The 26,950-nt window shown below is 40.5% G+C and overlaps 1 protein-coding gene across 1 annotated transcript in view; it reads left to right on the top strand.

Annotated features, from left to right (window-relative positions):
- Positions 1-26,950, top strand: part of rab22a (RAB22A, member RAS oncogene family) — a 67,108-nt gene that overhangs the window by 27,116 nt on the left and 13,042 nt on the right. The window contains exons 2-5 of the mRNA XM_072556849.1: positions 1,501-1,580; positions 1,673-1,754; positions 19,914-19,985; positions 21,412-21,518. Of these exons, the coding sequence (XP_072412950.1) occupies positions 1,501-1,580; positions 1,673-1,754; positions 19,914-19,985; positions 21,412-21,518 (341 nt within the window). The remainder of the gene's footprint in view (positions 1-1,500; positions 1,581-1,672; positions 1,755-19,913; positions 19,986-21,411; positions 21,519-26,950) is intronic.

Genomic DNA, 26,950 nt, shown 5'->3' with positions numbered 1-26,950 from the left:
TCAAGCATGTGATGTTGCTACTTCTTGGAACCTGATGGTTTAGATATCATTCTACCTTTCCGGTGTTGTAAATCTGTATGTTTTTTTTCTAGATGTAGTAGGGTTTTACGTGATATCTGCAGATTAATTGAAATGTAGTTGTTCAGCATGTGTGGGTGTCTTGTAGAAACTGATCTTTTTTTATCTGTGATAATTGTTCCTTTAGACATGAGTTGTATGAATCTAAGACCATATTTTTAAAAATTACCAATGTTAGAATGTGAACTGTTGGATTACTGTGTAATGACTTGGGTATTTGTGGATGGAAGCACCATTAGATATGGTCTGATTACTCATCTTAACAGGCAGCACAAAGGGCTTTCTGTTGATGAACGAAAGCAAAATCCTATTAGTTCAGAATGTGCTTTAAACATTGTAGTTTTAGCAAATCTGTTTATTCAAAATTGTCCTGGGGAATTGAAATAAATCTTTTGGAAACTGCTGTAAACCATCCAGAAGAACGAGGCTTTAAAAGAGTTGCTTGTTTCATTTTATTCAAACATGTTTAGCTTATGAAAATATTGGACATGGTACATTGCAGTAGTAGGTGAAGGTTGGAAGAAGTTCATATTACAAAAGGTACAGACTGACAGCCCCAGAATTAGATACTGACAAGGTGAGAAATTCAGCTGTTGCATCCTTTGTGATTAAATCATGACTTAACATTGCAAATTGATTGTTTAGATAAGCTACTGGCGAACTCACTGGTTGTGTAGCATCACCTCAGTATTTGTTTCTTCTTTGGGAGTGATTAAAATTGGTAGATTGCACAGTAAGTTTAAATTTAATTTTCCTGGTAGGTGTGAAAGAGACCCAGCCAAATACAGTGCAATTTTACTGGTGAGCCAGTGACTAGTTCTGTTGCCTAAATAGTTTGTAAATGTTTGATTCCAGTATTTTATAACTTTGCTTCATTGGTATCACAGGCTGGAGAAGTTTTTGTTCTGCTTCCCAGTTGCCCCAGAAGGTAATAATCAGCTGCCTCCTTGAACCACTGTAATTCAGTTGCTTTTGTGCAAGCTTCTTGGCTGATCCCAGGGTCTCGTTCAAGTAGAGGTCCCACCATGTAAGTTTTTTGAATACTTTAATTTAGCTTGCAGTCTAGGAAGTCAGATTGTCAGCTGGTTTGCTAATTTCCTTCAGGCAAGTCTGATCTAGGTTGGATATAAATCTATGCAACCCCAATATAGTTCACCATTCACTGGCTTCTGCAGTGGCATAACAAGCAACTCTATTGCACCATAAATTTTATGTGAGCCCATTGCTGCCATCCTCCTGGCCCTGAAAATTACTTGTAAAATTTAAATTTTGTACTTATTTCCAAAAGATGGATTGAACTGAATCGTAATGATTTGATTTGAAATCATCATCTTCTTGGTTTTGCATCCCTTTTTACTCACCTGAACAAGGACCACTGAAAGGATGTAAACTGACCTTTTTTCCCTTTTCATGAAAATCTAGGACACTGGGGTCGGTAAATCCAGCATTGTTTGGAGGTTTGTGGAAGACAGTTTTGACCCAAACATCAATCCTACAATAGGGTGAGTAGAACGAAGATTTTATTTAAGGTATACATTTGAAAATGTTTACTGTCCTACTTGAGTGTTTAATTTGTTTTCTGATCTGTATTCAGGGCATCCTTTATGACAAAGACAGTACAGTATCAAAGTGAGTTGCACAAGTTTCTGATCTGGGACACAGCTGGTCAGGAGAGGGTAAGTGGATAAAACGCAGCTTGATTCCTGGAAGTATGTGTGCGAGAGACACATTTTGAGGGAATCAATTGTAACTATTTTCCTTAACTGGGAACATTGGGGCAAAGTTTTGATTCCAATGAATGAGTATTCATTTATCCCTCGATTTGTTTGCGTAATTTACAACAGGATTAGGGATTTTGAAAACGGCTTTAAGTTTCGTACATTTCAGTGACTGCACTTCAAAAGTAGTTAATTGGCTATAAAAAGCTTTGCGATGTCATGAGTTGATGAAAGGTAGGATGTAGCTGCAAATCTGGCTATCTTTCATTTTAAACTCAAGAAAGCATATGAAATAGTAAGCACAAATTAAATGTAAGCATTTAATGCTCCCTACTCCCACACACTCGATGCTTGGCAATTGTTAGGTTCTTTTTGTCTGAGATTCTTACACACTTAATGCAACTGCAACACCAGCTTCTGTTAACAAGCAAAATTTATTAAGCGCATTACAATGCAATCTTTGAGAAACCCTGAACACTCTTCACCATGCTTGTGAAGCATGTCCAGGGAAGTTCTCTGAACACAGGAACACCTTCCTTTATACAAAATCTTTACATCAGTCAGTAATGCCCACAAGACAAGCCCCAGACGTCCCACACAATCACATGCCACTCAAGATGCAATGCAGTGACCACATCATCTCCAGAAACAATGTAATGCAAATCGTCCCTTAATGGCCAGGTCTGGTGTGATTCATTTTTTTTTTGTAACTGTAGGGTACAGTCAGAATTTCAACTGCAGTGTTCCAACTGACGTCTAAATAGGTGGTGATAATGCAAATGGCCCTGAATGGCAGGGGATGACAGTGAGAATTCACTTACATTCTATCTGTAGAACTTAGACATCCCACCCTAGACTTGGGATATCCAGTTTCTTGCAGGGCAACAGAGAATTTGAACTCTTTAATATCTTTCAATGTTGAGAGTGTTCTAGAATTGAATGTTCTAGAAAAGCACAGCAGGTCAGATAGCATTCGAAGAGCAGGAGAATCCATGTTTTGGGCATAAGCCCTTCATCAGGAATGAGGCTTGTGGATCAGGGCTGAGAGATAAATGGGAGGGGTGTGGGGTTGGGGGGGAGGTAGTTGGGAAAGTGATAGGTGGATGAAGGTGATGGGTCAGAGGGGGCAGTGATGGATGGGTCTGGAGGGCGGTGCCAAGTTGGAGGCTTGTGACTGGGAGAATGTGGTGGGGGTTGGGGGGGGGGTGGTGGAAGGGGAAATGAGGAAGCTGTCGAAATCCACGTTTATCCCGTGGGGTTGTAGGGTCCCGTGGCGGAATGAGACATTCCTCCTCCAGGCGTCTGGTGGTAACGGTTTGACGGTGGAGGAGGCTCAGGACCTGTATGTCCTTGACAGAGTGGGAGGGGGAGTTGAAGTGTTCAGCCATGGGGCAGTGCAGTTGGTGGGTGCAGATGTCCCAGAGATCTTCTCTGAAATGATCCGCAATAAGGAGTCTTCTCTCCCCGAGGCGTTCCTCTATATCGGGGAGACAATATGCCTTTTTGCGGATCGTCTGAGAACATCTCTGGGACACCCACACTCACCAACCCCACTGTCCCGTAGCTGAACACTTCAACTCCCCCTCCCACTCTGTCAAGGACATGCAGGTCCTGGACCGCCTCCACCACCCAATCGTTAGCACCCGACACCTGGAGGAGGAACGCCTCATAATCCGCCTGGGGACCCTGCAACCACACGGGTTAAATGTGGATTTCACAGCTCCTCCTTTTACACACGCACGCACCACACCACACACACCCCATCCATCACTGCCCCTCCCTGACCTATCAACTTCTCCCTGACCTTCATCCAACTATCGTTTTCCCAGACACTTGCCCCACCACCCCCCTACCATTTATCTCTCAGCCTCGACCTACAAGCCTCATTCCTGATGAAGCGCTTATGCCTGACTTGCTGTGCTTTACCAGCACCACACTCGACTCTGATATCTACCATCTGCAGTCCTCACTTTCTCCTAATATCTCTATGTCCAACAAATGGTGGCCCAGCCACCAAAACAAATGTCCTGTGAAAGAGTTTTGTTTTAAATCCACTACTAGATGTCACATAGATTGGGGGAAAGTGAGGAGACCAGATCTGGGTGTCTGCATGTAGAGAAAAGTTGCTATAATATCTGATATCGCTGAAGGACAGTAATAGATGAAAAATTGATGATTTTTATTGGGTGCAGAAGTAACAATGCATAAGAAAAGGCTCCTGTAATTGCTAATTGGAAGATTTTATTTTCCTGACTATGATTAGTTGAGAACTGCCTCACAGAGACCAAAGTTTATTGTGTGACCACAATGCAATGTGTATGGGCAGAGGCAGTAACAAGAGCACTTGACTTAGACTGGCTTGACATTGGTTGCCTTGTTGGTTTGCTGATGTAAGATAAGTGAGGGAGACTGCAAGGTGAGTGATGGGAAAGAGAGAGAGAGGATGTTGCAAAGAAGATGATCAGTAGTTTTAACCTGACCATTGCAGGAATAGCCAAGAAAACTGGTTAATCACTGCCATAATAAATTCATTGTAAATGAACATGAAATCTGCACCTTTAAGCTGCCTGTATTCAGGAACTGCTGTATGTGCAGAAAATTTCGTGAATTCTGTTGTAATGAATGCTGTTAATTGCTAAACTTAAATCTGAGATTTGTGACCTGAGGTGCACTGACTTTACCTATAACTGTGGTTAAAATCTTCCACCTTTTGGGCATGTGCTTTGGAAATGCATTAGTTGCAACCTTGAGTTGGAAAGTGTCTTTTGTGTGATAGCTTTGTAATGTGTAGAGTTGTTAGTTATTTGGGGCAAATACTTGGTGCATATGTGTACACTGATGTTTAGGAAATTAATGCTTTCCTTGTGTGTTGTCATTATAAATTTAAAGAAAGTTTGAAAATTATTGTTGAATTCTATTTCTGAGAGTTCGGATACCACATGTCACATATATGGAAGAACCCATTCAAATGGTCTGTTTGGTATTGGGCATCTTCAAGGCAAATTTCTCCTCCCCCTTGTTACAACTGTGATGGGAGCAATACAATGAAGGACCAACCCTACTACTAATGCCAATTACACCACTGATGTAAATATGTTGATTGAGTTACCAACAAAAAAGACTTCTCCAACAGGTGGATTCTTAATGATGTAAAATTAATTCCTTTATTGTGAATAAAATTTTATTTTTAAAGCAAGTAACAAACTCCAGTTAATTCCAGATCATTGCTAGATGCTAAAATTATATTCACTTAATCCTACAAAAGGATGCACTCTTGCAACGCAAAAAAGACAAATTCTTGTAAGGGTGTTCATTTTCAAAGAAAAAAGAAAAACAGATCCTATGGGCCAGGGTCTGGAAACAATGGTTGAAATTTGCTGAATTTCTTGTCAACGACACTAAACAGCTGCAGATTGATGGAAGATGTCCAGGTCTGATACTAATGAACTTGAATTTGAGCTGCTTTAAAAGTCATGGCTGGAGGCATGGAATGGTGCATCTGAGAGCCAGAGTGAAGCGGGCTGGAGGCATGGAGCGGAGCCTGGACAATTGTTGGACTGGAGTCTGGTGCAGGTTGTCAGTGGCATGCAAAGCTGGTCAGACCGTTTGGAAGCCCCTGTGTTGATCTACTGCAATGTAATGGTCTATAATCTGTTTATCTGGCTGTAATGTTTATCCTTTTAATGATGTCTTATTTCTTCCTTTAACTGTAAGGAAGAAAAAAACTTGTATTACATTTCTCTCCCAAGATGTGTACCAAGGTACTTTTTAACCTAAGATGGTGGCATGACAGGCAACATTATAAACTTTTCACTGTACTCCTGTATTTCTGTACTGGAGTACATATGATAAAACCTAATTCTAATAAATTTTGCTGAATTGAGAAACAACTGCAGAAAGACACTGTCTGAGGAAAAATAAGCTCGATAAGTTCTGATCCCAACCAACTTAAATTTGAATCTAAAAAATTGATTTCAGTTCCCTACTTCAAGTTCTGGTAGGAAGACAGAAATACTAGTATTTGGAAACTCTGTAAAGTTCCCAGAAACACTGGGGGAGAGAGGTAGTCATGCACCTCATTGGGTGCCTTTAAAGACTGACTTCTGGATCTTTAGAACTGAACTCTGTATGGCATGGGTAGCTGGATCACCATTAGCATCAGCAAACCCCCCCCACTGAATTTTCTCAAAGCCAGACTTTTCATTAATTAAGACAGTAAACCCAATCTCTTATGTCCTTTTAAAATCTTTGATTTGCAATTTCTCAAGTCATTCTTTTTCCCTGTAAAAACGAGGCAGCTGACAACACAAATTAATAAAAATAAGTTCCAACAGTGTCTTTGGATTGAACATAACACTCTTTTTCTGTTCATACATGTTGCCAAACTTGCTGTGTCTCTTGAGCATTTTATTCAAGTCCAACAGGCCAGGCAGCTTCTGAGGAGCAGGAGAGTAGACGTTTCGGGCATCAGCCCTTCATTGAGAAAGGGCTTATGCCTAAAACGTTGACTCTCCTGCTCCTCAGATACTGCCTGACCGGCTCTGCTTTTCCGGCACCACACTTTTTGACCGAGATCTCCAGCATCTGCAGTCCTTTCTTTCTCCTTGAGCATTTTATTGTTAAACTGTTGACTTCAGTTTCTAAGAAATCCCATGGTAAAACACTTCTCAGTCAGGAGAATTTCTAAATAATCCAACATCTTCCATTAATTCCCAGGTCGTTGTCATGTACAAATATTCCCCAAGCACCCTGAACCTGGTTTTCCTGAACACTAACTTCCTTGACTGCAAGCAGTTATTTGACACTTCCATGAACTTTAGCTTAATAGCAGCTTTCTGCTTCATTTTGATTTGTTGGTGAACCTATGTTTGTCCATCATTCTCCATGCCACATGCACTTTGCTCTGTAAGTATCCAGAGGGAAAACCTATAATCCAAAAGAACCAAACTTATTGAATGATCTCCAAACAAGGACATTGTAAACTGAATTTTTTATTTCTGTAAATTAGTATAAGTCAGAACCAATGCAAATTATACATGAATGAATAGTCAAGAAAGATGCTTCAATTTTTTTTTTAAATGCATTTCACTTCTATTGGTCAATACAACAAAAAGATACCTGGACGAATACGGCACGATGTAGCTACACTGATCAACAGCATGCAGTCCTTTATCCCCAAAGGTAAGTTAGGATTTCAGTTTAACGACACCTTTTGCCTTTGAAGAAGGGTCACTGAACTCCTGTTTCCTTTTGTTTTTATTTCTCCTTTTTTTTCCTTCTCTCGGCCTCCAAACTCAGTGCAGGCCAGTCTCCTATGGTCCTACCATGACTGAGCACTGAAGACTGTAATGCTTGAACTTTCAGTTTTATTTTGTTTCTACTTAAACCTAAGAACGTCTGCAATGTCTAACTTTTAACCTTGTTTTGTATGTTTTATGCTACACTAGAATTACTGCAATGTTTAACATTTTTTGTTTCTGCCTTGTTCTTAAGATTCTGTACCTGTATGGTGACATTTATACACCTTTACTGTGATCTGTACTTTTGTACTTGAGTGTGATTTGGATTTTTTCATACAATGTTGACTCTGCCTCCTCTTGACAGATGCTGCTAGACTGGCTGAGGTTGTCCAGCAATTTGCTTTTGTTTAACAGCTTTTTGCCTTTTTGTTTCTTCAGTACAAATTTCATCATCAACACATGCCTCCCTCATGCCCGCTCTTCAGGTCCAGTTCTTTAGTATTTTCTTAGCTTTCCAGGGGTTTTCAACATTTTTAATCTGTATTGTTATCTGCCAAGCAGAAAAACGACCTTTTTCTGCAGAATTGTTGGTTGGTCAACTTAGAACCTGGGACTACGATGTTGTGGCCATCACGGAAACGTGGATGGAAGAGGACAGGAATGGTTGTTGGAGGTTCCTGGTTACAGATGTTTCAGTAAGATTAGGGAGGGTGGTAAAAAAGGAGGGGGGGGGGGGTGGTGGCGTTGTTAGTTAGAAATGATATAACGGCTGCAGAAAGGCAGTTCGAGGGGGATCTGCCTTTGGAGGTAGTATGGGCTGAAGTCAGAAATAGGAAAGGAGCAGTCACCTTGTTGGGTGTTTACTATAGGCCCCCCAATAGCAGCAGAGATGTGGAGAAACAGATTGGGAAACAGATTTTGGAAAGGTGCAGAAGCCACAGAGTAGTAGTCATGGGCGATTTCAACTTCCCAAATATTGATTGGAAGCTCTTTAGATCAAGTAGATTGGATGGAGCAGTGTTTTGTGCAGTGTGTCCAGGAAGCTTTTCTAACTCGGTATGTAGATTGTCCGACCAGAGGGGAGGCCATATTGGATTTGGTACTCTGTAACGAACCGGGACAAGTGATGGGCTTGTTAGTGGATGAACATTTTGGTGATGGTGACCACAATTCTGTGACTTTCACCTTGGTTATGGAGAGAGAGAGGTGCGTGCAACAGGGTAGGTTTTACAATTGGGGGAAGGGTAAATACGATGCTGTGAGACAGGATCTGAGGAGCATAAAGTGGGAGCATAGTCTGTCAGGGAAGGATGTCGTGGAAATGTGGAACTTTTTCAAGGAACCGATACGACGTGTCCTTGATATGTATGTACCTGTCAGGCAGGAAAGAGATGGTTGTGTGAGGGAACCTTGGTTGACGAGGGAGGTTGAATGTCTTGTAAAGAGGAAGAAGGAGGCTTACATAAGATTGAGGAAACAAGGTTCAGACAGAGCGTTGGAGGGATACAGGATAGCCAGACGGGAGCTGAAGAAAGGGATTAGGAGAGCTAAGAGAGGGCATGAAAAATCTTTGGCGGGTAGGGTCAAGGATAACCCCAAGGCATTTTATGCGTATGTGAGAAACATGTGAATGAGGAGAACGAGGGTAGGTCCGATCAAGGACGATAGTGGGAGACTCTGTATTGAGTTGGAAGAGATAGGAGAGGTCTTGAACGAGTACTTTTCTTCAGTATTTACAAACGAGAGGGACCGTATTGTTGAAGAGGAGAGTGTGAAACGGACTGGTAAGCTAGAAGAGATACTTGTTAGGAAGGAAGATGTGTTGAGCATTTTGAACAACTTGAGGATAGACAAGTCCCCCGGGCCTGACGGGATATATCCTAGGATTATGTGGGAAGCAAGAGAGGAAATTGCAGAGCCGTTGGCAATGATCTTTTCATCTTCACTGTCAAAGGGGGTGGTAACAGGGGACTGGAGAGTGGCGAATGTTGTGCCCCTGTTCAAAAAAGGGAATAGGGATAACCCCGGGAATTACAGGCCAGTTAGTCTTTCTTCGGTGGTAGGCAAAGTAATGGAAAGGGTACTGAGGGATAGGATTTATGAGTATCTGGAAAGACACTGCTTGATTAGGGACAGTCAGCACGGATTTGTGAGGGGTAGGTCTTGCCTTACAAGTCTTATTGAATTCTTTGAGGAGGTGACCAAGCATGTGGATGAGGGTAGAGCAGTGGATGTAGTGTACATGGATTTTAGTAAGGCATTTGATTAGGTTCCCCATGGTAGGCTTATGCGGAAAGTCAGGAGGCATGGGATAGAGGGAAATTTGGCCAGTTGATAGAAAACTGGCTAAAACTTTAGCCTGGAGCCCAGTTACAAGTGGAGTTCCGCAGGGATCAGTTCTGGTCCTCTGCTGTTTGTAATTTTTATTAATGACTTAGATGAGGGAGTCAAAGGGTGGGTCAGTAAATTTGCAGATGATACAAAGATAGGTGGAGTTGTGGATAGGGAGGAGGGCTGTTGTCGGCTGCAAAGGGACTTAGATCTGATGCAGAGCTGGGCTGAGGAGTGGCAGATGGAGTTCAACCCTGTCAAGTGTGAGGTTGTCCATTTTGGAAGGATAAATAAGAATGCAGAATACAGGGTTAGTGGTAGGGTTCTTAGTAAGGTGGTGGAACAGAGGGATCTTGGGGTCTATGTTCATAGCTCTTTGAAAGTTGCCACTCAGGTGGATAGAGCTTGTAAGAAGGCCTATGGTGTATTAGCGTTCATTAGCAGAGGGATTGAATTCAAGAGTCGTGAGGTGATGTTGCAGCTGTACAGGACCTTGGTTAGGCCACATATGGAGTACTGTGTGTAGTTCTGGTCACCTCACTTTACGAAAAATGTGGAAGCTTTGGAGAGGGTGCAGAGAAGATTTACCAGGATGTTGCCTGGAATGGAGAATAGGTCGTACGAGGATAGGTTGAGAGTACTAGGCCTTTTCTCATTGGAACGGCGAAGGATGAGGGGTGACTTGATAGAGGTTTATAAGATGATCAGGGGAATAGATAGAGTAGACAGTCAGAGACTTTTCCCTGGGTACAACAGAGTGTTACAAGGGGACATAAATTTAAGGTGAAGGGTGGAATGTATAGGGGGGATGTCAGGGGTGGGTTCTTTACCCAGAGAGTGGTGGGGGCATGGAATACGCTGCCTGTGGGAGTGGCAGAGTCAGAATCATTGGTGACCTTTAAGCGGCAATTGGATAGGTACATGGATGGGTGTTTAAGCTAGGACAAATGTTCGGCACAACATCGTGGGCCGAAGGACCTGTTCTGTCCTGTATTGTTCTATTGTTCTATGTTTTCTATTAGAAATGAGAGTGTGTTGCTGGAAAAGCACAGCAGGTCAGGCAGCATCTGAGGAGCCAAAGAATCAATGTTTTGGGCATAAGCGCTTCATCAGGAATGCCCAAAACGTTGATGCTGCCTTACCTGCTGTGCTTTTCCAGCATACACACTCAACTCTGATCTCCAGCATCTGCAGTCCTCACTTTCTCCTGGTCAATTTAGCCAAGTGTATGGGAGGCAATGGCATTATTGCTAGGCTGTTAATCCGGAGAGCCAGGTAATGTTTCTGGGTTCGCATCCTCCCATGGCAGGTGGTGGAATTTGAAATACTAACAATCTGGAAATAAAGGTCTAATGATGATCATGAAATCATGGTTGTCTGTTGGAGAAATTCACTGGTTCACCAAAATCCTTCAGGGAAGGAAGTCTGCTATCCTTAATCTGCTCTGGCCTACATATGACTCCAGACCACAGCAATGTGGTTGACTCTTAACTGCCTCTGGATAATTAGGAATGGGCCGTGCCCACATCTTGTGCATTAATGATAAAAAATGCAAAAGAATGGTTTTTGCTGCCAAAAATTGGCTCATTATATACACATGATCAATGTCTCAATATGTTGTGAATTTTACTTCAGAAGTTGATAATTGCAGGAAGCACCTTTTTGAAGTTTTGTACTGCTGTGTAGCTGCTAATGCTGATGTGTACCAGTCTTGGATATGTACAGGAATAAAATAATACCATAATAATGGCTTAGTGCTAAATTTCTGTATGTATCCAAATATAGCATTTCCGAATACCTTGTGCTTCAGAATGCCTAATAATATTATTGGCATGAGTCAGTTGCTTGCTTCACCAAAATATCCTATGGCTAGCTAACTAGAATGGATGCTGATTTCCGCCTCCCGCCCCCATTTTGAATGCAGGTAGTGTAAGTGATTAGGAAGGGAAATAGAATATTGTTTATTGCAAGGGGATGAATGTAAAAGTAAGGATGTTCTGCTGTACTTGTACAGAGCTCCGCTGAGGCCAAGTCAACTATTCGATGCAGGATCAGGTTATTTTATGAAAAAAGTTTGAACAAGGTGGGACTGTAGCTACTTGAGTTCAGAAGAATGAGACAATCTTATCAAAGCACAGAAGATCCATTCGGAATTTGACAGGGTGGAGTGAGTCCTTGTCTGAGGAGACCAGAACTAGGGATGCGGTTTAAGAACAAGTTAAGATGGAGAATTTATTTTCTCTTGGGCCTTTTTTTTTTCCCCTTTTAAATTCACTTTTTCAGATAGCAGTGGTGCTGAGTTAGATATATTCCTGACTGACAAAGATAGTCGAAAGTTGTAAGAGGACAGACAAAGTAGAGATCACGATTGATCAGCCATGATCTTATTGAATGGCAGACCAGACTCAATGAGCCGAAGCGCATGCAGTTTTAAATAAGCAGCTGTGTTACGCTGTCGAAGTTCTGGAAGTACTTGGGTCAGGCAGCAGCTTCGGAACAACAGTGTTTCGGGTTGATGGCCTTTTTTCAGTTCTGAGGAACTGGGACTACTACTGGGGCAGGTGGGATCTGTACAAGCTGGACTGGTTACACTGTAATGTTACTGGGGCTGATAACTTTTCAGGGAGACCTGCTGGTGATGCTGAGGTGAGTGTAAATTAGCTGAATATTTAAAGATATTCAATGTTTAAGATGGGCAGATGAAGAAAAAGAGGAATTGTACATAATAAAGGATGTGATCAGTTCTTTAGTAATGGAGGATCTTATTGGAAGAACAATGTATGGAATCTGTTAGAGTGAAGCTAAGAACCTGCAAGAGGCATTACTACTTGTTGGCTTATAAATACTGTGATTCCAACTGACGTTAGTGAGGTATGTGGTATTAATCAGGTGCTGAGAGAAACTTATAGCATCGATGCAGTTATCATGGGTGACTTGAATCAGCATATAGATTAGGTAAATCAATTATGAGACAGGACTGTTTACAACAAGATTGTTAAAAGAGCCTTTAGGGATGAACGACCGCAATGTTAGAATTGTGTTTTTTGTTTGAAGGGGAGATTGTTCAATCTGAAGCAAGAATGTTAAAATTAAATAAGAAAAATTTGAAGGCATGAGGTGCAAATTAATTGAGGTTTATTTGGGCAAATACAGTAGAAAGCATCATTTAGGTAATGGTAGTCTTTAAAGGGCTATTTTATGATTTACAGCATCTATACATTCTTTCAAGATGAAGGGCTTGTCATATGAGAAGCAGTTGAGGACTCAGTGGAGTTTAGAAGGATGGTGGGAGAATGTCATTGAAACTTCAGGACACAGGGCGGTCTGGACAGAGTGGACATGGAGAAGATGTTTCCACTACTAAGAGAGACTAGGATCTGAAGGCATGAGACTTCTGAACTGAGATGGGAATTTCTTCAGCCAGTGAATCTCTGGAACTCATTACCGCAGAGGGTTGTTGAGGCCAAGTCATTTAATGTATTTAAGACAGAGATAGATAAGTTCTTGATTAGTAAGTGGATAAAAGGTTACAGGGAGAAGGCAGGAGAATGGGTTTGAGAAATATATCCGCAATAATCAAAATTTGGAGCAGACTCAGAGTGCAGACTGTCTTAATTTTTCTCCTATATCATTTGACCTTAAGATATGCTTGTATGGTATCTCTTTGTCTAACTTGTTTAATATTTTGTCTGTTTCTTTGTCTTTCTTGATGCCAGCTAGCTTTTTTTTTTCTTTTAACCTATACTTTGAAGCCTCTCATTTACATTGTATTGTGTAATCTAAATACCAAGTATTCGGCAACATTTGAAGAATGATAAGGTTGGTTAATAGTGTAGGTCAAGACTCCTAGCCGAACTATCAGAAGTGGAGAAGGTGGAATTTCCTGTTGGTTTTTTGAGGGGTTGATAGATGGTGTCTAGGTCTATTTGTTTGTTTATAACGTTATGGTTGGAGTGCCAGGCCTCTAGGAATTTTCTGGTATGTCTTTGCTTAGCCTGTCCCAGGATAGATATGTTGTCCCAGTCGAAATGGTGGTTTTTTTCATCCGTGTGTAGGGCTACGAGGGAGAGAAAATGAACAGGAAATTACATCAGCACAAACCCCAGGAACTCCATCCAGGAGAAAGATATAAATAGAAAGCAGGAGACAACAGTTTCGCTTCACTTGGAGGTCGCCACTGATGATGTTACCTAGCCAAGTAATGAAACGTCTGGATATCAAACCCACAGCTCAGCAAGCAAACCTACACCCTAAACCTCAACCTGAGCTACAAACCTTCACAAACCTTGCACCTCTCTTTAGAATTGATAAGGAAAGGGAAGGGGTCAATTAAGTTAGTTAATGCAAAGAGGCTTACTCTGGTAGGCATTTGGTGAATTTTCAAGATTTGGATTTGCATAAATGTTTTAACAATTTGTATGTTACATTCATTAATTAAGAATTCTCATCATTTTCAAATTGATTAGAAAACTCTGTTAAATGAAACAGAATGCTGTCAGCCCACAAGACAAAAAAAGCATAAGTTATGAAATAGTATCAAAGGGCAATATAAAAATTAAAATCAGTTGAAGAAAAGAGTTATGTGCAAAGGGATATCATAGGCCCACAGTTTTAAAATAGATTACCTGTAGTAGAATGATCTAATGTAAAGATCTGTGCTTACTGAACTATTCATACAGTTTGTGTCAATATAGTTAAACTAAACAATTTTCCTGTTTTTAAGAAATTATTACTGGTGTTATGCTCAGCTTGGTTAGTTAGAGACAAAAAGAACTGCAGATGTTGGAATCTGAGGTAGACAAGCAGGATGCTGGAAGATCCAGGCAGCATGGTGGCACAGTGGCTAGCACTGCTGCCTCATAGCACCAGAGACCTGGGTTCAAATCCTGCCTCTGTGTGCAGTTTGCACATTCTCCTTGTGTCTGCATGGGTTTCCTCCCACAGTCTAAAGATGTGCAGGATAGGTGAATTGGCCATGCTAAATTGCCTGTAGTTTTAGGTGAAGGGGTAAATGTAGGGGAATGGGTCTGGGTGGGTTGCTCTTCAGAGGGTCGGTGTGGACTTGTTGTGCCGAAGGGCCTGTTTCCACACTGTAAGTAATCTAATCTAATCTAATCTAATCTAATCTAACACAGCAAGCCAGGTGACATCAAGAGTTGGAGAAGTCAAAATTTTGGGTGTAACCCTTCTTCAAGACCTGAAGAAGGGTTATACCAGAAACGTTGACTTCTGCATCTCCTGATGCTGCCTGGCTTGCTATGTTCTTCCAGTCTCCTGCTGTCCAGCTTGTTTAAATGGCTTTCTGTCAATATCAGGTACAATGCACTGAGGCCAATTATACAATATCCCACAGCTGATTTCTTAACAATTTCAAAAGGGAAACCCAACAAGACTTAATTTAAAAGAAATAATCATGCACCATGAATACTGTGCATCATAAACTGCAAACTGATGAGAAAAAGACAGAGGACAGTTGTGTGAAAAAATGTAATTCCAAAATTCAACACAATTGGCATAATGTAGATGGGCTTGTTCATACTGCATGCATTCAAGGAAATTTGCAAGATACATTTGGGCAGGCTATTCTTTAACATGCCTTTGGTCAGAGCACACATGACGTGCTTTGCATTGTCAGCTGTTATAGAGTCAGAGATGAACAGCATGGAAACAGACCCTTCAGTCCAACCCGTCCATGCCGACCAGATATCCCAACCCAATCTAGTCCCATCTGCCATCACCTGGCCCATATCCCTCCAAACCCTTCCTATTCATATACTCATCCAAATGCCTTTTAAAAGTTGCAATTTTACTAGCCTTCGCCACTTCCTCTGGCAGCTCCATTCCACCCTCTGCATGCAAAAGTTGCCCCTTAGGTTTCTTTTGTATCTTTCCCCCCTCATCCTAAACCTTTGCTCTCAAGTTCTGGACTCCCCCACCCCAGGGAAAAGACTTTGTCTATTTACCCTATCCATGCCCCTCGTGATTTTATAAACCTCTATAAGGAAGAGCCGAGGCGTAAATTTCTTGCCAGCGTCTTTTCCATGTAATAGTGCCCAGCCAACGTGTGCTGCTCAAATTAATGTAACCGAATCTTTACAATGAATTACATTTATTTGCTTGGAAATTTCTGTATTTACATTACGCAGGAAAGTTTAAGATAATGTGTATTGACATTGTAACAGGCCCAACTAGTCTGAGACATTTTATAGTCCAATCAATCCTCATCTCTTATTTTGGACTCACATGGACTGTGCAAAGAGGATAGTGAGTTCTTGCTCCCGGTGTGGTTAAGGGTACAAACTGTAAGGACAAATGATTGCACTGACCACAAAACCATGGAAGAGAAATCTTGCAGTAATAGGACAAAGCATAGTTAGAAGAATAGTTACTATTCTTTGCAAAAATAGACAGGCCTTAAAGATGTGTAGTCTACCTGGTGCCAAGGTAATCTCTTCTGGGATGGAGAGTAATCTGGAGTGAGGCGGACAGGTCCACATAGTTACTAATGCCAAAGGCAGGGCTAGGAAAGAGGTTCTGCTGAGGAATTATAGCTGTATCCTGAGTTGCATTCTTGGCAATTTTTGGCAATGGTGATTTGCCAGTGTTAGTGTTCTAAAATTCCGACTAGCATGATGAGGCAGTTTCCAGCTTCTCCTTAGCTGTTGCTGTTATCTTGAATCATATGCCATCTAGTCAACTGAGGTAAGAGACTCCGAAATCCATTCTTTAGCAAAATTTTAAGCAATTTGGGCTGAAACCACATTTTCACATGATGTACCCTTCTTTCCAATCTTAAAATAGTCCTGGCATTACAATGATATTATAACCTATATATAAAAAATTATCCTTCGATACATTTCCTGACAATCCTATTATAACTGCTGTTTCTTGAAATTTTGGAGAATTTGAATTCTTTAAATCTAATTGACAAGGTTGCAGTTTGGTCAAACAGTTAAGTTCAAAATGGGCACAGAGTATTGCCTAAGTATTTAAGTAAATTGACTAATTTTAGGTTGAGAAATGGAACCAGGTATTTAATGTTACATTTATACTGTAGAGCAGATACAGGGAATGAAGTTATAATGTCATGTTACTGTGTTTATGTGTGTGTTAGAATCTGCACCCTTTTTATTGTACAGCAGTTTGTACATCTTTGCATCAATATTTAGGCAACAGTGCCTGCTGAGATTCCATGTGTGTCTTCATTTTAAATGCATTTTTTTGTATTTTTCATGTTGGAGTTCCTACTTTCCTTATTGTACAGGGTGGATCTGTATGGACCAGTGTGAGCAAAGTGACTATGTAAGTGCGCAGCTAACCATGGAGGAAAACATCGCCTACTCCACCTCCAATAGTTCAGCACTTATCCTGCCATTGGTGTAGGTATATAGATAGTTAGGTATACATCACCCTTTTTGGTGTAAAACAATGCAAAACCTCATTTATTTGCTGCTATTTTGTCAAGGCTAAAACTATTCCCAATGGCAATACAGCAATGTAATTTAGACACAGCAGCACATCAAGCATTTTGAGAGATTTTCTAATCAACCTATTCAGAGATGTTATCATTGGCTGTGGAGCAGGTGAGATTAGAAGCTGGACTTCCTGGCTGAGAGATATGGCACTGCCAATGCACCATAAGCGTATTCTTTTTTTCCTGAGGCGTACACAATTTTAACAGCTTACGTAAGGTAGTCAAGACAAAGTTAATCCCATTAGCTGGTGGTGCAAGGAATATAGTTAGGGTTTCAGGCAAGAGATTCAGGGAGGATGTGAGGGTAAGATTTTTAAAACATATTTTCTCATCAACTGGTTTGTGGATGTTATTACACAGCACTGGAGCAGGTGGGACTACCTGGCTTAGCAGCGGACCTTAAGGAACATCATCAAATATATTTAATCTCTATCTGCAGATAATAATCAGGTGATAGTTAACTGGATGTGCATTTTATACCTTGACCTACTTTATGTTTCAAAAAGGTAGTTGAGAAGACAAATTGTTTAAGTTGTAAAATAAGATGCTGATCTGCTGTCACCTGTTTTTCACCCAGAGATATGAATCAAAATGATAAGATGTGCACTTATACCACATCCAGTCTCTCGATATCTCAAAGCAGTCAATCTTATTATGTGGCCAAAGCAGTACTTATTTTTTTCCAAGTTGATAGGGTTTCATAAACAATAACAAGAACAAATTGAGAATGTTAATCTGCTTTTGATGATGTTGGCTGTAAAAGGAAGTGTGGGGTAATTTGGAATTATATGTTGCATTGACAATAGTGTTATTACACTCAACTTAAAGTTCAGAATGTCAAAAAGGAAAAGTTTTAGACAACCTTATTCTAGGAAGATGGTGATAGTATCATGAAACGGATTGTTAGCAGCAATGATAGTTCAGAAAACTGTGCAAGATTATTAGAAAGGACAAAATAAACCTTAATTAGATAATGAGACTCATCACTATTAATTTCAGAATGATAAGGAAAGCACTGTTGTTTGGAGGGATAGGCGCAATAGACCAAAAACATTCCTGTTACTACTGTATACGAAGAGTTTATTGCTATATTTATCAAACAGAAGTGCACAAAGAATTGATACTGTAATCTTAGTATCTTTCACATTGGACTTAATGCCTTTGAGTGTGAATATCTTGAGTCCATGTGGTTAGTCACGAAGAGAATCACTTTGATGTGACAGCAACTCAGCCAGCCATAGAGCACAAAAAGGTTCACTCATCAAACTTCTGTTATCTGGAAACACTGTCACAATGAGGAGGCCTTTATCAGTGATTGATGGACAGAGTCTACAAATTCCAGTAATGTAGAAATTGTGGAATGGTTTGCTGTAAAGACATGTTAGTCGATATTCAATATCATATTCCAACTTAGATATTAACTTATGCTCCTTAACTCTTTCTTTGCTGACATTACTAATAGTGATCAGTCTAATTTATCTCGCACAGAGAAGAATCATTATAGTACAGCATAGTTCAGAAGTAATATTTTTGTTAGGATTAAATTGAAATTATAGGGAAATGCAAAGGGAAATCTAGAGCAACTCAAGTTTCTTAATTGGCCTAAAAAGCAGTTATCATCTGCTGCCTCTAGCCACAACCAATAGTTTATTTTCAGCATATTGTTAATTGAAATCAGAGTTTGGTTTGTCAAAGCCATCAGCCGACTTCTGAATGTTGGCTTTTCAAACTCCTTGTCTGATTCCTCCTCAGCAAAACTAGTATGTGATAATGCACCTTGTAAATGTAGCATACATGGTGCCCCTTGCGCCTGGCATGGTTGCTGCTATCCCTCATCCGGTCCGTGTCACTGTTAGGTTTCAAGTTGTAACCTAATCTTTTTGTTACGTGATGCTGCTCTTTGAGCTGGTGTCCAAGGTAGTTGCTAGTGACAGGAGTCCTACCTTTCTCCTTGATCTACCACATGGATGAGGTGGATCCTGCTCCTAGGAGCCTGAACAGGAAAGCTGGAGGGTTTACAGTGCAGGGCATTTGCTCATGATAGGAGAAAGCATTTGGTGAGACAATATGGAGCTTGTGAATGTAGATAGATGGGAATGATCTCTGATCAGGAACATTTATACACATGCAGTGCAGAGGCCACATACCTCTCGACAAGAGTTCCCTTCTCTGCCTATGACCATGGTATCTGTCATACCCTTTCTGATTCCCACCATTACTGCCTCTTCCAAGGATTTATTGGAACCTCCCTCAGTCAGTTGTCACTTGTTAAGTGCTATCATGACCAGGAATGGAAAGTGCTGATTGTCGATGAATGTATGTTTGTGTGATGCCTCATTTGCTGTGCATATCCCTTTTCTGTAGTGTCCACAGAGGCTCTTTTCTTCAGAAGTTAACAAAACCTCTGCACAAATTACAGATTTCTGTCCAGGAGGAAGAGATGAATCCAAAGGCTAATTTTGCTCCTTTGCGTGACATACCTGAGTTTGGCTGAATCTTCACTGAACAGCGGCAGTCATGTTTGCTTCAAAATAGCTTTTTTGCTGTTCAGTTTGGAGCCTGCTTATCTTTTGCAAAAGTGGTCAAACTTAATTACATTTAAACTCATCATATGAATTTTAGTGAGGAATCAATCTTCATGATGGTGACATTAACTTGCTGTTTCTCATTACTGAGGGTGGACCAAATTCAATCAACTAAAGTCACCTTGTTGGTGAAATAATTAGCAGCAATAATAACTTGTATTCATACAGTGTCTCGATGTAGCCCTCTTTGGACATGCAGGTAGTGTACATGGTTTGAAAAGAAGTGGTATTCTCCTCTGCTCAACACTTGTCTGTGAACAACATTATGATCTCGTCATTTATCTCATTGCTGTTCATGGAACCTAACTGCAAGTTGCAGTGTTTCCTACATTCCAACAGTGATTACAATTCAAACACAAGTAGTTGACTATGCTTAGCAAGGATCTGAGCAATTAAATATAAATGCAAGTTTTCTCTTCCATTACCATGTTGCATTTCCTCAATTCTCCTATTGGTTTAACAGTTTTTCCATTTCTTCCCCAAACAGTTCCGTGCTTTAGCGCCAATGTACTATCGTGGATCAGCTGCTGCAATCATTGTGTATGATATCACAAAAGAGGTAAGAAAACAGTTATTTTCAGGGTGGAATTTTTTTTTTCTATTCATTTTCAAGCGATGCAGGCATCTCTGGTGAGACCAGTATTTACTGCCCATCCCCAAGAGGATTGCTTAGAGGACAAAAATCAAAGTTACTGGAAAAACTTAGCTGGTCTGGCAGCATCTGTGAAGAGAAATCCGAACTGGTTAGAGGACATTTAGGAGTCAACTACGTTGCTGTAGGTCTGGCACCATATGGACATAAGCAGGTAAGGCTGACCCATTTCTTAGCGAAAAAGGCATTGATGATCAGGATGTCTTCTTCTGAACAATAGTGTCACAACTAGGCCAGCTTGTAATTCAAAATTTATATTGAATTCAAATATCATTATCTGCCATAATGTAAGTTAAACCTATACTCCTCGGACATGAGGCTGGGATTAATGGTGATATGACCACTATGAGAATGCAAAAGCATTCAAAACACCTGGAATGTTACATTCTGACATCCTCCTTTCTCACCAAGTGAATATTTGTAAATACAAACTTTTTGTTCTTAAGTTTAAACTTGTTCCTTGCTGTGCCGTTCCTCCAGATTGATCACTCTGTTGCTGTTTGATAGAAGAGGCACGTAATGACAATTTGTTGAGGAATTCATTTTTTTTTAATTCAGCAAAGGGGTCATTTAGTTTATTTTTAGTACACTTTCTTTGGATAAATTCATTGTTTATAAACCAGGGAAACGATAAATGAAAGAGCTGCTCTCTTAGTTTAATGTTGTGGCCTCCTACAATATCCACTCCGTTCAGGATAGTATCGTTAGAGGGTATGATCATATCTTAACTCCTACTTTTTCAACTCCCCTTTTGCCGTCTGAAGCTTTTCTCCTTCACCAGGTACATAGTTTCGATCTGTATAATGAAGCTTGTCCATCCTGTTCAAAGGAATTTCGAGAACAAAATAGTTGTTTTTTTAAAGAAAAAGATATACAACTGAAGAAAGGATATTTGCAGTGCATGTGACTGGTTCCAGTGATGCAGTTTAACTTTCATTCAGTATAGATAATGGGCAAGCTTGGGCTTCCAGGGCATTGCATTCTTCTGAACAAAGGTAAGTCATGGAAGCTAAAGCAAGTTTATCAGTGCTTGTTACTTGAAGTGCAAGCAAGTGATCCTGATGTTGCTTGCTTGTATCTTGTCAGCAGGTGCTGGTGAGCAATCTCTTGTGGACGATTATTCTAACTGTCCAAAAGAAGGCAAAGTAGAAATGATTACAATTAGCTAATTGATCATTTGCCGTTAATTCTTCTTGAGATGTTGTCTCAGGGGTGTATAGGACATGTCAAAAAAAAGTTGAAAATCAGTTGCTTTTTTTATTGGAACTCACATGAGACATGTTGTATCAATGTGATTTTTTGCACTAATTACTCTGTTCGTACCGTTGCACAGGAGACATTACAAACGTTGAAGAACTGGGTGAAGGAACTGCGACAACATGGACCTCCAAATATAGTTGTAGCAATTGCAGGAAACAAATGTGATCTGACTGATGCCAGGTATATCGCACTCTGCCAGAGTTGGTGTGAACCTTTGATATATTTAATAACTTGTTGCTTTTTAAGAATGTTAAGCATTGTGCTTTGATAAAATGTTCTTCACAAGGCAAGTATTTGCCTCCAGTTCGCCAGTCTCAAAAGCAAATGAACTAGAGCGTGGAAGTAAAGGACAAAGAATGGCATTCATTTCAGGCCTGTACTCTCCTACCCACTGACAGGAACAAGACATTCATTTATGATTTGTTGAATAATTTTTGGCAGATAGGCAGAAAAAACTAAGTGTTAAACTATTTCTGTCTGTCTTTGTGTGGAACTGCTACTGAGCCTAGAATGTGATTTGAATTTTTAAATAAATTGTTCCTGTGTGCCATCTCATGTGTAAATCTAGAAAAGTTTTTTTTCTTGCATCCTGGTCTTTCAGAAGGTACAATAATTATGTGAACTGTGTTGGGAGTTGCTGCAGGATCCTCCTCCACTTGGAAGATGGACTATTCCCCACAGTTTAGGGTGTTTGCAAACTGAAGATGTCTAGATTAGAATAGATTAGATTACTTAGTGTGGAAACAGGCCCTTTGGCCCAACAAGTCCACACCGACCCGCCGAAGCGTAACCCACCCAGACCCATTCCCCGACATTTACCCCTTCACCTAACACTATGGGCAATTTAGCATGGCCAATTCACCTAACCTGCACATCTTTGGACTGTGGGAGGAGACCGGAGCACCTGGAGGAAACCAACGCAGACAAGGGGAGAATGTGCAAACTCCACACAGTTAGTCGCCTGAGGCGGGAATTGAACCCAGGTTTCTGGCATTGTGAGGCAGCCGTGCCACCCATAATTACTTATAAATTAGTCATGACTGATCGGGTAGAACACTAGAAATCAAGTCCCGTTATTCCTAGACTTATCACAAATGTGAAAAGATTTAATCAAGCCCTTCAATGTTTCAATTTACAAAACTGATCAACCCACATCAAAAGAAAACACTTCCCTGAATTCTAAATGGCCAATTTTGATAAATGGATTGTTTCTTTTCTGCCATTATTTGAAAGTGTGAATTGCAAACTTAACATGCTCTCTATAATCTAGATTCTACTTTTTTTTTAAAAAGTATCCATACAAATACTGAGAAAGAGACAAAATTTGCATTCTGGGCGGGGAAGAAATGAAAAAAATTTAAGTACAGCCCTGGCATTAGCCCAAATTTACAAGAGTCAATGAGATGTTTACCTTTAGTTTCTGTCCAAGTCTATCCAACTCTTTGAGGACATGAGATTAGAAACATATTTTAGGCAAGCGCGGTGGCTTAATGATTAACACTGTTGCCTCTCAGTGCCAGGGACCCGGGTTCGATTCCAGCCTCGGGTGACTGTCTGTATGGAGTTTGTACATTCTCTCCGTGTCTGAGGGTTTCCTCCAAGTGCTCCAGTTTCATCCAGACTAAATATAGAGTAATAAGATAGGAGAATGGGTCACTCTTTGGAGGGTTGGTGTGGACCTTTAGGGCTAAATGGCCTGTTTCCACACTGTAGGGATTCTCTGATAACAATTCTCAATGTTTCTTTCATTAACGATTTGCCTTTTTGGTGTCCCTGAAAGTGATTTTGTTTCCATTTTTAAATCCTTCAAGAATGGAATTTGGAGAGTAGCAAGAGAGTAGCTAGCTGCTGAGAATCTCCTCTCAATTCACCAACTGAGGGATTATAGAGAGATTTTCCCCCTCAAAGGCTGGATATTCTCCTGTACTGCCCAGAACAGGCTGTAGGCACTTGCCCGTGAACCAATCAAAAGGTTGTTACAATGCTGAGTACTTCTGAACACACGACTGGTACCAGTTGGGGAAAATAATCAACAGTCTGACACTGGACAAAACTGCTGCTGATCTGAGGTGTCTAGTGTCCTCCAGCATTGCTTGAATAATGCAAATATCGTGGATACAACATAAAATGAGTTCTTTTTAAGTTGCAATATCTTTCACAGTCCCTTAATTTAAAGCTGTATCTTTCCCATTTTATTTTTTATCCAATCAAAAAATAAGTAGTCTTTTAAACAACCTATAAGCAGGATTAAGATTGGATAAGTGCTGTAATTCATGTACTGAGAATATCCATCTTGCAGCTTTTATTGGCAGGTATTAATAAAGTAATAGCAAAACTGCTGAACTATGGTGAAAAACAGTTTGTTAATCGATTGTTACTAACTTGCTGCATGTCTGGATGACAAATGAACAATCTCCGTTAGTAATATCCTCCAGTTGATCATTTATTCATACTTCCTTCTTTTTGAGGATGTGTCACCGAGTAAGCATTGAATATGTTAGCATTCATACAGATGCTTTGCAATAAGGCTGTTGCTCAGGATGACCACCTTAATTAAAAGTCCTGATGTTAGACAGATGACATATCCAGCAACACGTTGTGAGCAACCATTTTAATATGAGACCCAGAAATATTTACAATCTAGGTTGCCTTAATAATGATAAGACTGAATCCCTATGTTGGGGGGGTTAAGTAAATAAGGTAGATAGTAGTCTTTTCCCTTCATTTTCAGTTGTGTTAGTTTATTTTTGCTGAAGTAAGGTTAGCCTATAAGCTTCTGAACATTAGCCTACTCTTAATTCTATTTAGTCCTTCAGGCCTGCTCCACCATTCAATGTGGCCTAGTTGTGATCTCCGCTCCACTCTCCTGTCTACATCCCATAATCTTTGACTCTTGTCTATCAAAAATCGAACTCAGCCTTGAATAACTTTAAAGATCCGGCCTCCACTATCTTCAGGGAAGAGAATTTAACCCTGTAACGTCTTCTGAAAGCAAAAGCTTTCTCTTTTTTCAGTTTAAGAATAAGACCGAGAAGTTTAAGACCAGTGTCCTGTAAGTTTTACAGTGTCCTGTAAGGGAATATTCTCATTGTTTATTTTAGATTGTCCCCACTAAATCTTATTTTATAAATAAAATCACCTTTCAATCTTCTAATGGATATCAACTAACTTTTTTTTAACCTTTCTTCATAATATAAGCCCTCAACCAAGGAATGAATCAAGTGAGCCTTTTCAAATAAGGAGGTTAAACTACACTCCAGATGTACTCTTAGTAAAACTTCCCTACTAATGTTCTATTTCCCTTTCAGTAAATGACAACATTCTAATTGTCTTCCTATTCTTTTCCTTGTGATTCACGAACCAGGACACCCAGATCCCACTGTACCTCCAAGTCCTGCAATCTTTCTCCACTTAAGTCATAAACTATTTGTCTATTCTTTCTGCCAAAATAGTCAAGCTCATTTTACCAACATTGAACTCCATTATCAAACTTCAGTTCACTCATGTCTGTTACTTTACTGATTCTTTACCACCTTTTGACAACTTACTTTCCTACCTATTTTAGTGTCCACAGCAAATTTAGTTACCATACATTGTCTCCTCATCCAAATTGTCGATTATAGGTTCTAAGCATTTGAGGTCCAGCACTGATCCCTCCGGCATTCTGCTTGCCAACTTGAAAAGGCCTGCTCATCTCTGCTTCCTGTTAGCTTTCCCATTCTTTATCCATACTAATGTACTACCTCTAGACCATGTGCAGCAACTTTTGTGACACCATCAAACACTTTTGGAAAATCCCTACCAACTACATTTACTGGTTCTTTGCTATTCACTGTGAAGCTTACTTTGTCAAAAAAATGTTTAATAGATAGTTAAGCAAATTAGCTATGTCCATTCTGCCTGATCACATTGTAATTTCTTCAGTTAGAACATAGAACAATACAGCACAGAACAGGCCCTTCGGCCCACGATGTTGTGCCGAACTTCTAACCTAGATTAAGCACCCATCCATGTACCCATCCAAATGCCGCTTAAAGGTCGCCAATGATTCTGACTCTACCACTCCCATGGGCAGCGCATTCCATGCCCCCACCACTCTCTGGGTAAAGAACCCACCCCTGACATCTCCCCTATACCTTCCACCCTTCACCTTAAATTTATGTCCCCTTGTAACACTCTGTTGTACCCGGGGAAAAAGTTTCTGACTGTCTACTCTATCTATTCCTCTGATCATTTTATAAACCTCTATCAAGTCACCCCTCATCCTTTGCCGTTCCAACGAGAAAAGGCCGAGAACTCTCAACCTATTCTCGTACGACCTATTCTCCATTCCAGGCAACATCCTGGTAAATCTCCTCTGCACCCTCTCCAAAGCTTCCACATCTTTCCTAAAGTGAGGCGACCAGAACTGCACACAGTACTCCAACTGTGGCCTAACCAAAGTCCTGTACAGCTGCAACATCACTTCACGACTCTTGAATTCAATCCCTCTGCTAATGAATGATAATACTCCATAGGCCTTCTTACAAACTCTATCCACCTGAGTGGCAACTTTCAAAGATCTATGTACATCGACCCCAAGATCCCTCTGTTCCTCCACCTGACTAAGAACCCTACCATTAACCCTGTATTCCGCATTCTTATTTGTTCTTCCAAAATGGACAACCTCACACTTGGCAGGGTTGAACTCCATCTGCCACTCCTCAGCCCAGCTCTGCATCATATCTAAGTCCCTCTGCAGCCGACAACAGCCCTCCTCACTGTCCACAACTCCACCTATCTTCGTATCATCTGCAAATTTACTGACCCACCCTTCGACTCCCTCGTCCAAGTCATTACTAAAAATTACAAACAGCAGAGGACCCAGAACTGATCCCTGCGGAACTCCACTTGTAACTGGGCTCCAGGCTGAATATTTACCATCTACCACCACTCTCTGCCTTCGACCGGTTAGCCAGTTTTCTATCCAATTGGCCAAATTTCCCTCTATCCCATGCCTCCTGACTTTCCGCATAAGCCTACCATGGGGAATTTCACCTTGATAATACATTTCAGTGCTTTCCTTATGACGGATATTAGGCTAATTGACCTGTCATTTCCTCTTTGCTGCCACCTTCCTTTTCTTAGAGTGCAAGATTTACTATTTTCCAGTTTCCTGGGACCCTACAGAATCTAAGGAATTTTGGAATATTAGAGCCCATGTAACAATCATCTGTGCCACCACCAGTTTGCATTTCCTAGGATACAGGCCATCTGATCCTGGCAACTTGAAAACCTTAAGATCCAGCATTTCTTAGCACTTTTTCCTTAATGGTTGTTTGCTTTAAGTTTATTCCCTGTCTCCCCTTGATTTTTAATTGTCTATGGCAAGTTTCAGCCTTATAGTATGTAGACAGATACAAGATATTTGTCAAAATCCCTGCCATTAATTTGTTTCCCATTATCAATTCCCCTGAAAAAGAGAGACATTCTGGCAGGAGAAAGATCTTGACTTTACTTTCTCTTCAGTTCAGGTATCCTCTTCCTATCTGGTTTTATATTCCTGGCTAGCTTTCTTGATTGAATATTCATTTAAAACACTAATCATCACCCACTCTGTTTCTTTTCAAATA

This window comes from Chiloscyllium punctatum, chromosome 37 (assembly GCF_047496795.1).
Source record: "Chiloscyllium punctatum isolate Juve2018m chromosome 37, sChiPun1.3, whole genome shotgun sequence".
NCBI classification, from domain to species: Eukaryota; Metazoa; Chordata; class Chondrichthyes; order Orectolobiformes; family Hemiscylliidae; genus Chiloscyllium; species Chiloscyllium punctatum.
Note: the sequence above shows the minus strand (reverse complement) of the source record. Positions and strands in the feature narration are given on the sequence as shown.